The 13,849-nt window shown below is 54.2% G+C and overlaps 1 protein-coding gene across 1 annotated transcript in view; it reads right to left on the bottom strand.

Annotated features, from left to right (window-relative positions):
* Positions 1-13,849, bottom strand: part of ncam3 (neural cell adhesion molecule 3) — a 41,256-nt gene that overhangs the window by 4,932 nt on the left and 22,475 nt on the right. The window contains exons 8-10 of the mRNA XM_068018619.1: positions 12,553-12,717; positions 11,737-11,856; positions 7,336-7,460 (exon numbers count right to left, since the gene is read on the bottom strand). Coding sequence (XP_067874720.1) covers positions 7,336-7,460; positions 11,737-11,856; positions 12,553-12,717 — 410 coding nt within the window. The remainder of the gene's footprint in view (positions 1-7,335; positions 7,461-11,736; positions 11,857-12,552; positions 12,718-13,849) is intronic.

The raw sequence follows: 13,849 nt of genomic DNA, 5'->3' as shown, positions 1-13,849 counted from the left end.
GGGGGTTAGATACAGAGTAAAGCTCCCTCTACACTGTCCTCATCAAACACTCCCCAGGACAGGTACAGCACTGGGATTGGCTGCCCACTGATTTGGGAGCCTGAGTGCATCAACGAGGTGCAGCTGAGAGTGCTGGTGGCAGTTGGAGGTTGCAGAGGTGGAGAGAGGAGCTACACTGAGCAAGGGAGAGCTTCTACAAACAAGCAGAGGAAAACTCCAACAACAATCACCTTTAAAAGAGAAGAAAGTGACATTCTTTTTTTGTTGGAAACAAGGCTTTGTCTGGAGGTGGGTGCTGAACACCAGTAATTTACTTTGGACTGTTGGGGGAGGAACAAGTGGCTGGAACAACAAGGGGTGGGGCTGCCAATTCAACAGGAGTCTGTGCTGCTGCAAAAGCACACAGGGAAGCTCCCTCCCCACCCCAATTGCCAAGCCTGGGTCAGCTGAAGCTGCCCAGCTAAACAGACGGAAGGGGATAGATAGTGCCTGGGCGGCTTCAGCTGACCCAGGTGAAGACGACTCCCCCAACCAGAAGACCGGAAGACCAACTTCAAAGACTGTTTGTTTTAAGTGTACTGTGAGCACCACCTCCAGAAAGCAAGTCATCCCTTCCAGCCTGCCTTTGCCTCTCCTCTCTTACCTCAGCCTCTCCACTAACCTGTTGTTTGTTTGTTTGTCTTTTCAAATTTTTCTGTGAATCTGTTATTTAGTGTGCAAGTCCACAATTTGGGGTGGGTTTAGCTCTTGGACCCATGGCAAGCCCTTCATCACCGGTGGCGGGGCCCTCTACTACCTACGCAGCTGCAGCTTCTGTGGCTGCCCACGTGGCCCCGTCACCCTTTAAATTATTGACATGCAGCCATGGGGTGAAGAGCTATCCCCACCCCAACATGTCTATTGAGGCCTGCGTTAAGGCAATGGCCGTGGTTGTCGGCCCCTCGGCCATTGTTGCGGCCTCAAAGATGTATGGGAAGGCTGTGTTCTTTTTGAAGACCGAGCGGGCGGTGTCCCTGGCCCTGAGTAAAGGGCTCACTGTGGGGGGGACCTTCCTGCCAGTGGACCCTCTGGGGGCCACTGCACATCGGATAATGTTGTCCAACGTCCCACCCTTCATTCCCAGTGAGCTCCTCCTCCCCCACCTGCACCATCTGGGGGAGGTGAGGTCGGGGATCACCCCAGTCCGGCTTGGTCTTCGGGAGCACAGCCTCCAACATGTCTACTCCTTCCGCCGCCAGTTATTTATGCAGCTGGCGCGGGAGGAGGACACGGAGGGCCAATTTAATGTGGAGTTCCAGGGGACGGCCTACCGCGTCTTTTGGACCTCGGACGGGGCGCGGTGCCACGTCTGCAAGGGGGTGGGGCATGTTCGGAAGAACTGCCCCAACCTCCCGGCCGCCAGCTCCACCTCGGCGGCCCAGAGTGGTTCCACAGCACCTCCTCCCACTCCCCCCGCACATCCAACAGACACCGCTCAGTCGGTTCCGGAGGCTGTGGTTTTCACAGCCTCTGGCGTGGAGGGGAGCGTCCGTCCGAGCGGAAGGAAGACGCGGGGAAAAAAGAAACATCGTGAGGCGCGTCCCCTGGACACTTTGACTCAACCCGAGCCTGCGCTCAGCCCAAAGCCCATTCCCATGGAATCCACCTGTCCCAGGGCTGGGCTCAGGCCCAGGGTGACTAAAAAAGGAAAAAAGGGTGCGGAGGCGGAGGCCTCTGATGACATGGAGGTCTCTGAGTCTCCGCGCCCAAGTGCGAAAAAGAGGAGAAGGCACCCCTCCACAGAAATAACACAGGGCCCTGAGGTGCAGGGCCCATCTGTTGGAGGGGAGCTGCCTCCTGTTTCTGGTCCTCAGGTGCCCCCTACCGCCACCACCAAGGCTGCAAAGTCCGGGCAGGTGCTCCCTATTCCTCAGGATGGAGGGGAGGGGATGGCCCCGGTACGTGAGGCCCCTCCTGAAGGAGTAAGTGGGGCCCTGCTTGTGGTGGGGGAGCCTGGGGAAACCGCCCATTCCGCCACTGCTACTGGGTCGGGTGTCCTGAATGAAGGGGAGGGCGAGGCCCCAGAGGGTCGGGCCTCCCAGCCGGAGTCCACCACCAACCAGGAGACACCCGACCCAGTTATAACTGAGAATGCTGCCCCATCTGCTGGGCCTGTGGGTGCTGGCGGAGCGGGAGATGGCCTCCTCTCGCCGCCTCCAGTCTCGGCTCCGGCTGGATTTCCGGAGTCGGGATCTTATGTCTCTCCTGGACCACTCGTTGGCCTGGGGACGGAGGTGGAGGGGGGTCCTGGGCTGCTGGCGCCCACAGGCTCCAGTTTTACAATAGAACCCAGAGAGGACTCCTCCGCCATCGATCCTGGGGGTGGGATCGTGACGGAGGCGGGACCAGCTGGCGCGGCCGGGACGTCCGCCCCACAGTGTGCGGTAGATGTGTCGGCCGCTGGCGGTGACGACCCGGAGGAGGATGGGGATTCGGTGTGGGGCACGGAGGATGATCTTGATTCCATCGCCAGTGAGGTGGTGGAGACCCTCGTGCCTCCCACCGAATCTCCTCTCATCCCCACGGCAGAACTCCGGGATTTCCTCGCGGTTTGCAGGGGCTGCCGCAAGAAAGTTCAGCTGGCCCTCGACCGCTGGTCGAATCTGGCGCTGATCATCCAGTCCGTCCGTGCTGCCCTGAAGATAACGGGCAAGCGCGCGGGCGTGAAACTGGTTGTGAGGTGCGGGATCCTCAATGGGTTGCTGGGGGAGTGGAGGGCCAGGTGCACTTCCACTCCCTCCTCACAGTGAGCTGTTGGTGACGGGTTTTAAGTACCTTTGACATGAAGATAACCATAGCCAGCCTCAACATCAACGGCAGCAGAGGGGCTCACCGCAGATTTCACAATCTCTCAGTCCTCAGGGAAGGGAGATACGCGGTGAGCTTTCTGCAGGAAACCCACACCGTTCCGGGAGACGAAGCCACCTGGCTCCTGGAGTGGCAGGGTGGGGTCTACATGAGTCACCTCACCCCTATTTCGAGTGGGGTGGCTATCTTGCTGGCCCCGACTTTTCAGCCGGAGATCTGGGGGTCAAGGAGCTACTGCCGGGCCGCTTGCTCCACCTCGCCGTTCGCCTGGGTAGCGTGCCGCTCCATTTTGTGAACGTGTACGCGCCCAGGCCTGGCGCGTTGCAAGCGCGCTTCTTTGAAGAAGTGTCCGCTCTCTTGAGCTCCATCGATAGCGGCGAGTGCATCATCCTCGGGGGGGATTTTAACTGCACCCTCGAGGTGGGGGATCGCTCCGGTCCCCAGCGTGGCCAAGCGTCGGTTGAGGGGACTGATCAGCTCCCCTAACTTGGTGGATGTCTGGCGGAATCTCCATCCCGACTCCAGCGCCTTCACGTGGAGGTCTGGAGGATGCGGGGTCGCGAATCGACCGCCTCTACATTTCGCAGGCGTACGTCTCCCGCGTCTCGGCGGCCTCCATGCGGCTGGTGCCGTGCTCGGACCACCGCCTGGTGTGGGCGGAGTTCACTCCGCTCCGCACGCGGGCGGGGTCCGCGTACTGGCACTTTAACAACCGGCTGCTGGAGGACGTGCGATTTCGGGACTCGTTCTGTCGATTCTGGGCCGACTGGAGAAGGAAGCAGGGGGGCTTCCCCTCCTTGAGGCTATGGTGGGATGTGGGCAAGACTCACATCCGCGTCTTCTGTCAGGAGTAGGCGAAGGGGTCGACCAAGAGGCGGGAAGCCGAGATCGGGCGCCTTGAGAGGGAGGTGCTCGACTTGGAATCCCGCCTCGGTCATGCCGTCGCGGACCCGGCCCTGTGGCAGGTGTACAAAGAGAAGAAGGGCGCGCTGAGGGACCTGCAGCTCATAGGGTCCCGAGGCGCGTACGTGAGGTCGCGGATCCAGATCCTGGAAGATTTGGACTGCGCCTCACCTTTCTTCTACTCGCTAGAAAAATGGCGGGGGGTCCGTAAGCAGCTCGTCGAGCTGCTGGCCGACGACGGATCCTCCATCACGGATCCGGAGGGAATGGGCCTCCTGGTCCGTACTTATTACAGTGCTTTGTTCTCTCCAGATCCGTCCAGCGAGGATGCGCGCAGAGTTTTGTGGGAGGACCTGCCGCAGGTCAGCCCGGAGGGCGCCGAAGGATTGGAGGCTCCGCTCACGTTGGCGGAGCTGACTGGCGCCCTCCACCAGCTCTCGAGGGGCAAATCCCCAGGGCTGGATGGGTTGACCGTGGAGTTCCTCAGGGCGTTCTGGGACGTCCTGGGGGACGATTACGCGCGGGTCCTGGGGGAAAGCCTGGCGACCGGGGAGATGCCCCTCTCGTGGCGCAGGGCGGTCATCGTCCTGCTGCCGAAGAGGGCCGATCTCCGCCTGCTTAAAAACTGGCGTCCGGTCTCCCTCCTCAGCACGGATTATAAGATCTTTGCCCGGGCTATGTCTACCCGCCTGGGCTCCGTGCTGGCCCACATGATCCACCCCGACCAGTCCTACATGGTCCCGGGCCGGTCCATCCAGGACAACATCCACCTGGTCCGGGACCTGATCCATCTTTCCCAGAGGACTGGTCAGTTGGTCGCCTTTCTCTCCCTCGATCAGGAGAAGGCGTTCGACAGGGTGGATCACGATTACCTTTTCGGGACTCTGCGCGCTTTCGGACTCGGGCCGCATTTCGTTCTAATAAAGTTATTTTAAAACTGTAAATATGTATATTAAGGGGGCCTGAGGAATAAAGGCCCCTTCGATTAAAAAAAAAACCAGGGGTTAGATACAGAGTAAAGCTCCCTCGACACTCCAGTCGAGACTTCCCTATATACTCTTACTGTTATCAAATGTCGCAGGAGAGAAAATCCTATAGAATTTGACCCTGAGCCACATCAGGAGATATTCGGGACCGTCGACCGAAAGCTCGGTCAGAGAGGTCAGTTTTTAAGGAGCGTCTTAAAGGAGGAGAGAGAGAGAGAGAGAGAGAGGCGGAGAGGTTTAGGGAGGGAATTCCAGAGCTTAGGGCCCCAGGCAGCTGAAGGCACGGCCGCCAATGGTGGAGCGATGGGATTCGGGGGACAGGCAAGAGGCCGGAATTGGGGGAGGGCAGAGATCTCGGAGGGTTATAGGGGCTGGAGGAGGTTACAGAGATAGGGAGGGTTGCAGGGGCTGGAGGAGGTTACAGAAATAGGGAGGGTTGTAGGGGCTGGAGGAGGTTACAGAGATAGGGACGGTTGTAGGGGCTGGAGGAGGTTACAGAGATAGGGAGGGTTGTAGGGGCTGGAGGAGGTTACAGAGATAGGGAGGGTTGCAGGGGCTGGAGGAGGTTACAGAGACAGGGAGGGTTGTCGGGGCTGAAGGAGGTTACAGAGACAGGGAGGGTTGTAGGGGCTGGAGGAGGTTACAGAGATAGGGAGGGTTGTAGGGGCTGGAGGAGGTTACAGAGATAGGGAGGGTTGCAGGGGCTGGAGGAGGTTACAGAGATAGGGAGGGTTGTAGGGGCTGGAGGAGGTTACAGAGATAGGGAGGGTTGTTGGGGCTGGAGGAGGTTACAGAGTTAGGGAGAATTCGATGGGCTGGAGGAGGTTACAGAGATAGGGAGGGTTGTTGGGGCTGGAGGAGGTTACAGAGTTAGGAAGAATTCTATGGGCTGGAGGAGGTTACAGAGATAGGGAGGGTTGCAGGGGCTGGAGGAGGTTACAGAGATAGGGAGGGTTGTTGGGGCTGGAGGAGGTTACAGAGATAGGGAGGGTTGTTGGGGCTGGAGGAGGTTACAGAGTTAGGGAGAATTCTATGGGCTGGAGGAGGTTACAGAGATAGGGAGGGTTGCAGGGGCTGGAGGAGGTTACAGAGATAGGGAGGGTTGTAGGGGCTGAAGGAGGTTACAGAGACGGGGAGGGTTGTAGAGGCTGGAGGAGGTTACAGAGATAGGGCGGGTTGTTGGGGCTGGAGGAAGTTACAGAGATAGGGAAGGTTGTAGGGGCTGGAGGAGGTTACAGAGACAGGGAGGGTTGTCGGGGCTGAAGGAGGTTACAGAGATAGGGAGGGTTGTAGGGGCTGGAGGAGGTTACAGAGAGGGAGTGTTCTGGGGGCTGGAGGAGATTACGGAGATAGGGAGGCTTGTAGGGACTGAAGGAGGTTACAGAGACAGGGAGGGTTCTAGGGGCTGGAGGAGTTTACAGAGACAGGGAGGGTTGTCGGGGCTGGAGGAGGTTACAGAGACAGGGAGTGTTGTAGGGGCTGGAGGAGGTTACAGAGACAGGGAGGGTTGTAGGGGCTGGAGGAGGTTACAGAGACAGGGAGGGTTGTAGGGGCTGGAGGAGGTTACAGAGACAGGGAGGGTTCTTGGGGCTGGAGGAGTTTACAGAGATAGGGAGGGTTGTCGGGGCTGGAGGAGGTTACAGAGATAGGGAGGGTTCGAGGGGCTGGGGGAGGTTACAGAGACAGGGAGGGTTCTCGGGGCTGGAGGAGGTTACAGAAATAGGGAGGGTTCGAGGGGCTGGAGGAGGTTACAGAAATAGGGAGGGTTCGAGGGGCTGGAGGAGGTTACAGAGATAGGGAGGGTTCGAGGGGCTGGAGGAGGTTACAGAGACAGGGAGGGTTCTAGGGGCTGGGGGAGGTTACAGAGACAGGGAGGGTTCTCGGGGCTGGAGGAGGTTACAGAAATAGGGAGGGTTCGAGGGGCTGGAGGAGGTTACAGAGATAGGGAGGGTTCGAGGGGCTAGAGGAGGTTACAGAAATAGGGAGGGTTCAAGGGGCTGGAGGAGATTACAGAAATAGGGAGGGTTCGAGGGGCTGGAGGAGGTTACAGAGACAGGGGGGGTTCGAGGGGCTGGAGGAGGTTACAGAAATAGGGAGGGTTCGAGGGGCTGGAGGAGGTTACAGGGATAGGGAGGGTTCGAGGGGCTGGAGGAGGTTACAGAAATAGGGAGCGGTGAAGGAGGGATTTAAAAACAAGGATGGGAATTTTAAAAACAAGCCGTTTCTTAACCAGGGTCAAGTGCAGGTCTGTGAGTGCAGAGGGTGACGCGGGAACGGGACTCAGTGCGAGTGAGGACACGGGGGCAGCAGCGTTTTGGATGACCTCAAGTTAACAGAGAGTGGAGTGGGGGAGGGTTTCAGCTGTGAACGAGCCGAGGCTGGGGTGGAGCTGGGTGACATTCGTGAGATGGGAATTGGCAGTCTGGCTGTGCGGGTATGTGGCTGGGTGCCCGTCTCGGAGTTCGGTTCGACAGTGATCGGCGAACACACTTCCAGAATGGCCAGGGAGAAGATGCATTGGGAGGCAGGAATGGAAGATAATGACTTTTCAAAAGGGTTCCCACCCGCGATTAGGTTGGTGCAAACTCTCGACACTCACCTCCTTGTATTTAATGTTGTATTTTATTATGGGACTGCCACCACTCTCCTCATCCTCAAAGAATATCCAGTAGGAATTCCCTGTGCTCTCGTTCCTTGCCGTCAGCTTGGGACTGTCAGGCTCGCCTGAAACGCAAGAGAGAAGATTACAATCCCTCCTCTAGCCCTGGTTCCCACTCAGCGTTCCCACTTTGTGGGTGTGGGACAGCAGATTAAGACCTTGTGCAGAAGCATGGTGGAATGAGTGATAGAGCTGTGTCTTTCGAACCTGATCCCCAATAGGCTGATGGGTTTGTGACGTGGTCGCAAGCTAAGGTACCCAGCCCATTAGGCTTTCTGTAACGTTCTCGGCCCCACTCTTCCCGAGACGAGCCAAGAGGATTTGGACAGCTCCCCCCGTCAATCACACCTGCAGAGCAGGCTGCTGGACATGAATGGAACCGATTCGCCACACAGAATTTGTACGATGTAATTATCCTCAACTCGCTGCATTTCAGTGCAGAAATAATCCTGCTTTTATCAGGAGACTTTGCTGTAGTTTCGGTCATGAGTTCTCTTTGCTGCAGTGCGTAGGGATTCAATTTAAATAGACTCTCTAAACTGTTTGCTGTCGTGTGCTGTTTAAATAAACTCTGTAAACTGTTTGCTGTCGTGTGCTGTTTAAATAGACTTTGTAGACTGTTTTCTGCAGTGCGCTGTTTAAGTAGACTCTGTAGATTGTTTGCTGTAGTGCACTGTTTAAATAAACTCTGTAGACTGTTGGTTGTAGTGCACTGTTTAAATAGACTCTGTAGACTGTTTGCTGTAGTGCACTGTTTAAATAAACTCTGTAGACTGTTTGTTGTAGTGCGCTGTTTAAGTAGACTCTGTAGACTGTTTTCTGCAGTGCGCTGTTTAAATAGACTCTGTAGACTGTTTGCTGTAGTGCACTGTTTAAATAAACTCTGTAGACTGTTTTCTGCAGTGCGCTGTTTACATAGACTCTGTAGACTGTTTGCTGTAGTGCACTGTTTAAATAGACTCTGTAGACTGTTTTCTGCAGTGCGCTGTTTAAGTAGACTCTGTAGATTGTTTGCTGTAGTGCACTGTTTAAATAGACTCTGTAGACTGTTTGCTGTAGTGCACTGTTTAAATAGACTCTGTAGACTGTTTTCTGCAGTGCGCTGTTTAAGTAGACTCTGTAGATTGTTTGCTGTAGTGCACTGTTTAAATAGACTCTGTAGACTGTTTGTTGTAGTGTGCTGTTTACATAGACTCTGTAGACTGTTTGCTGTAGTGCACTGTTTAAATAGACTCTGTAGACTGTTTGTTGTAGTGCGCTGTTTAAGTAGACTCTGTAGACTGTTTGCTGCAGTGCGCTGTTTAAATAGACTCTGTAGACTGTTTTCTGCAGTGCGCTGTTTAAATAGACTCTGTAGACTGTTTGTTGTAGTGCGCTGTTTAAGTAGACTCTGTAGACTGTTTGCTGCAGTGCGCTGTTTAAATAGACTCTGTAGACTGTTTGCTGTAGTGCGCTGTTTAAATAGACTCTGTAGACTGTTTTCTGCAGTGCACTGTTTAAATAGACTCTGTAGACTGTTTGCTGCAGTGCGCTGTTTAAATAGACTCTGTAGACTGTTTTCTGCAGTGCGCTGTTTAAATAGACTCTGTAGACTGTTTTCTGCAGTGCGCTGTTTAAATAGACTCTGTAGACTGTTTTCTGCAGTGCGCTGTTTAAATAGACTCTGTCGACTGTTTGCTGTAGTGCACTGTTTAAATAGACTCTGTAGACTGTTTTCTGCAGTGCACTGTTTAAATAGACTCTGTAGACTGTTTGCTGTCGTGCGCTGTTTAAATAGACTCTGTAGACTGTTTTCTGCAGTGCGCTGTTTAAATAGACTCTGTAGACTGTTTTCTGCAGTGCGCTGTTTAAATAGACTCTGTAGACTGTTTTCTGCAGTGCGCTGTTTAAATAGACTCTGTAGACTGTTTTCTGCAGTGCGCTGTTTAAATAGACTCTGTAGACTGTTTTCTGCAGTGCGCTGTTTAAATAGACTCTGTAGACTGTTTTCTGCAGTGCGCTGTTTAAATAGACTCTGTAGACTGTTTGCTGTAGTGCACTGTTTAAATAGACTCTGTAGACTGTTTTCTGCAGTGCACTGTTTAAATAGACTCTGTAGACTGTTTGCTGTAGTGCGCTGTTTAAATAGACTCTGTAGACTGTTTTCTGCAGTGCGCTGTTTAAATAGACTCTGTAGACTGTTTTCTGCAGTGCGCTGTTTAAATAGACTCTGTAGACTGTTTGCTGTAGTGCGCTGTTTAAATAGACTCTGTAGACTGTTTTCTGCAGTGCGCTGTTTAAATAGACTCTGTAGACTGTTTTCTGCAGTGCGCTGTTTAAATAGACTCTGTAGACTGTTTGTTGTAGTGCGCTGTTTAAATAGACTCTGTAGACTGTTTTCTGCAGTGCGCTGTTTAAATAGACTCTGTAGACTGTTTTCTGCAGTGCGCTGTTTAAATAGACTCTGTAGACTGTTTGCTGTAGTGCGCTGTTTAAATAGACTCTGTAGACTGTTTTCTGCAGTGCGCTGTTTAAATAGACTCTGTAGACTGTTTTCTGCAGTGCGCTGTTTAAATAGACTCTGTAGACTGTTTGTTGTAGTGCGCTGTTTAAATAGACTCTGTAGACTGTTTGCTGTAGTGCGCTGTTTAAATAGACTCTGTAGACTGTTTGTTGTAGTGTGCTGTTTAAATAGACTCTGTAGACTGTTTGCTGTAGTGCACTGTTTAAATAGACTCTGTAGACTGTTTGCTGTAGTGCGCTGTTTAAATAGACTCTGTAGACTGTTTGCTGTAGTGCACTGTTTAAATAGACTCTGTAGACTGTTTGCTGTAGTGCGCTGTTTAAATAGACTCTGTAGACTGTTTGCTGCAGTGCGCTGTTTAAATCGACTCTGTAGACTGTTTAATAAAAGCAAAATACTGCGGATGCTGGAAATCTGAAATAAAAGCAGAAAGTGCTAGAAATACTCAGCAGGTCTGGCAGCATCTATGGAGAGAGAAACAGAGTTAACGTTTCAGGTCACTGACCTGAAACGTTAACTCTGTTTCTCTCTCCACTGAAGCTGCCAGACCTGTTGAATATTTCCAGCACTTTCTGTTTCTCTTTCCTCCTGTAACTCCCAACCTGCTTCCAACTCACTAGCTTGCGCAGAGGTGGTTAATTAAATAAACCCACCTCCCTCCCCCACACTACCAAATGCCTTTGACTGACACTGATGTTTCCTTCATGTGAAGCTATTCAGGCCCACGAGACTCACTCTCCCTCAATTGGTGGGTCAAGTCAGGACGTATACGCAGCACTGCGGCTGCTATTTTGACGACAAACTTCAAATGATCGGACCCCTCAGAACAGTACAGCACAGAAGGAGGCCACTCTGACCGTCGCGCCTGTGCTGGCCAATTCTCCTTTTGAAAGTTACGATCGAACCTGCCTCCACCGCCCTTTCAGGCGGCGTGTCCCAGATCACAACAACTCACTGCGTCAAAAATAAGCCCAAGAGATTGCCGCAGAGGTTTGCTCTCTCAATGACGCCTTGCTTTGTTTTTTTGGGATCGTGCTGTGCGCAAATTACGGCGGCGACCACTCATCAAAAAAGCCCTCCATTGGCTGCGACGCTCCTCGGGACCCCCTGAGGTGGGTGATAGGCGCTAGAGAAATGCTCGATATCTTTCCCGAGAGATGAGGAGGCAGTGAGAAACCGAATGAAATGAAATTTTACCTCCTGTGAGATGGAGCAGGATGTCATCGTCAGTCGAATGAAAAGCCAGATGGTCATGCAATGGGTCAATTGTTTGGCGATGATTTATGCAGGAGAAAGATTCAATGGAACAGATAAGTTATCATGCAATTATAACATGTAATCATGCTCATCCACACGCACCGACATTCACCCGTCTCACTAGAGATCCTGTCGTTCTGAAACCCTCCAACATGGAATTACACAGCCCAGGAAGGAGTCCATTCTGCCCATCATGCCTGTGCCCGCTCTTTGAAAGATCAATCTAATTATTCCACACGCACCCCACCCTGCTCTTTCCCCCATCACACACACACGCACACACACGCACACAGACACACACAGGCACACAGACACGCACACACGCGCGCACATACACATGCACACAGACACGCACACAGACACACGCACACGCGCACACATGCACACGCGCGCGCACACACACATGCACACGCGCACGCACACACACACATGCACACGCACACATGCACACGCACACATGCACACGCACACGCACACACACAAACACACACACACACCCGCACGCACACGCACATGCACACACACATACATGCAGATCTCAATGAGGTGCGTAGCTTGACGCAGGGTTGGGTTTCACTCACGGATCGAGAGGGTCCTGGCAGTAATGGGGCGGGAGTAATTCCCGAGTCCTCTCCCATTGTGGGCGGCAGCACGGAACTGGTACGGCGTGTAGGGCTCCAGGTCCCGGACGCGGAAGCTTTCTGCAGGAAGAGACGGGAGGCGATCAGGTGACCGGTACCCCAATGTTTTGTCACTTTTGGCGACAGAAAAAAATCAAACAGTTCCCACTTTGAGCACGGGCGATGTGCACATGCCTGGCTTCAAGCTTCGCCCAGACATTAAAACTGCCACTCTGTCAAATCCCAGTGGCAGAAATTAATATTTACATTGAGACTAGAGCACAGAAACAGGCCATTCGGCCCATCTGCTCCCGTGCTGGTGTTTCTGCTCCACACGAGCCTCCTCCCACCACCCTCTCCATCTCACCCTATCACCATATCCTTCCATTCCTTTCTCCCTCGTGTGTTTATCCAGCTTCCCCCTTAAATACATCGATACTATTCACCTCAACCACTCCCTGTGGGAGCGAGTTCTCATATTAGAGATGGAGACGGGCGTTTGGCAGGTGGACAGGAATCGGCCAATAGGGTGAGAAGCATTCTGCTGGCTTCCCGATAGGGCGGGAGGGAGGGAGGGGCCTCGTGAGGATGGACGTGTCAGGCGGACAATGGCGGGAGGGCGTGTAGGGAGTGGGGGGAGGGGTCGGGAGGTCACTAACCCTCGGGACCATGACCAACTGGTGCTGACGTCACACCGTCCCCCCCCCTCTCAAGGAGCCTTAAATCATGGACACAAAGAATGGGTTAACACAAGGCGGGCACGTTGTCCCTGGTTACCGGAGTCTATCATCGCAGTTGACCAGTCAGTTGTTGAGTTCATCCTCCACTCCAGCTTGTAACCCAGGAGGGGAATTCCACCATCACTCTCTGGCTTGGTGAAGGAGACTGTAACGGTGGTGGAGTGTGGGTCCGCCGATACGTTCCATGGGGCTGAAGGAAAATCTGAAAGCCAGAAACATCATTATAGAGGCAAATGATTGCACACCAGTGAGCACTCGGTCCAATACTCCGCCTGCCAGACGGAGCTCACTGGGCTTTCTCTCTCTCTCTCTCTCTCTCTCCATGAGCGAAAGATGGCACATTCAAACCTACAGTCCACAGACTCGAGCAATATAGTCCAGGCTGACACATCTCAGCACTGAGAGGGTCAGTACTGAGGGAGCGCCGCACTGTCAGAGGGTCAGTACTGAGGGAGTGCTGCACTGTCGGAGGGTCAGTACTGAGGGAGTGCTGCACTGTCGGAGGGTCAGTACTGAGGGAGTGCCGCACTGTCGGAGGGTCAGTACTGAGGGAGTGCTGCACTGTCGGAGGGTCAGTACTGAGGGAGTGCTGCACGGCCGGAGGGTCAGTACTGAGGGAGCGCCGCACTGTCGGAGGGTCAGTACTGAGGGAGTGCTGCACTGTCGGAGGGTCAGTACTGAGGGAGTGCTGCACTGTCACAGGGTCAGTACTGAGGGAGTGCTGCACTGTCGGAGGGTCAGTACTGAGGGAGTGCTGCACTGTCAGAGGGTCAGTACTGAGGGAGTGCTGCACGGCCGGAGGGTCAGTACTGAGGGAGTGCTGCACTGCCGGAGGGTCAGTACTGAGGAAGCGCCGCACTGTCAGAGGGTCAGTACTGAGGGAGTGCTGCACTGTCGGAGGGTCAGTACTGAGGGAGTGCTGACTGTCGGAGGGTCAGTACTGAGGGAGTGCTGACTGTCGGAGAGTCAGTACTGAGGGAGTGCCGCACTGTCAGAGTGTCAGTACTGAGGGAGTGCTGCACTGTCAGAGGGTCAGTACTGAGGGAGTACTGACTGTCGGAGAGTCAGTACTGAGGGAGGGCCGCACTGTCGGAGGGTCAGTACTGAGGAAGCGCCGCACTGTCGGAGGGTCAGTACTGAGGGAGCGCCGCACTGTCGGAGGGTCAGTACTGAGGGAGGGCCGCACTGTCGGAGGGTCAGTACTGAGGGAGTGCCGCACTGTCGGAGGGTCGGTACTGAGGGAGCGCCGCACTGTCGGAGGGTCAGCACTGAGGGAGCGCCGCACTGTCGGAGCATCAGTACTGAGGGAGTGCCGCACTGTCGGAGGGTCGGTA

The sequence above is a fragment of the Heterodontus francisci genome, chromosome 39 (genome assembly GCF_036365525.1).
Source record: "Heterodontus francisci isolate sHetFra1 chromosome 39, sHetFra1.hap1, whole genome shotgun sequence".
NCBI lineage: Eukaryota > Metazoa > Chordata > Chondrichthyes > Heterodontiformes > Heterodontidae > Heterodontus > Heterodontus francisci.
This window is presented reverse-complemented; position numbering and strand designations above follow the sequence as displayed.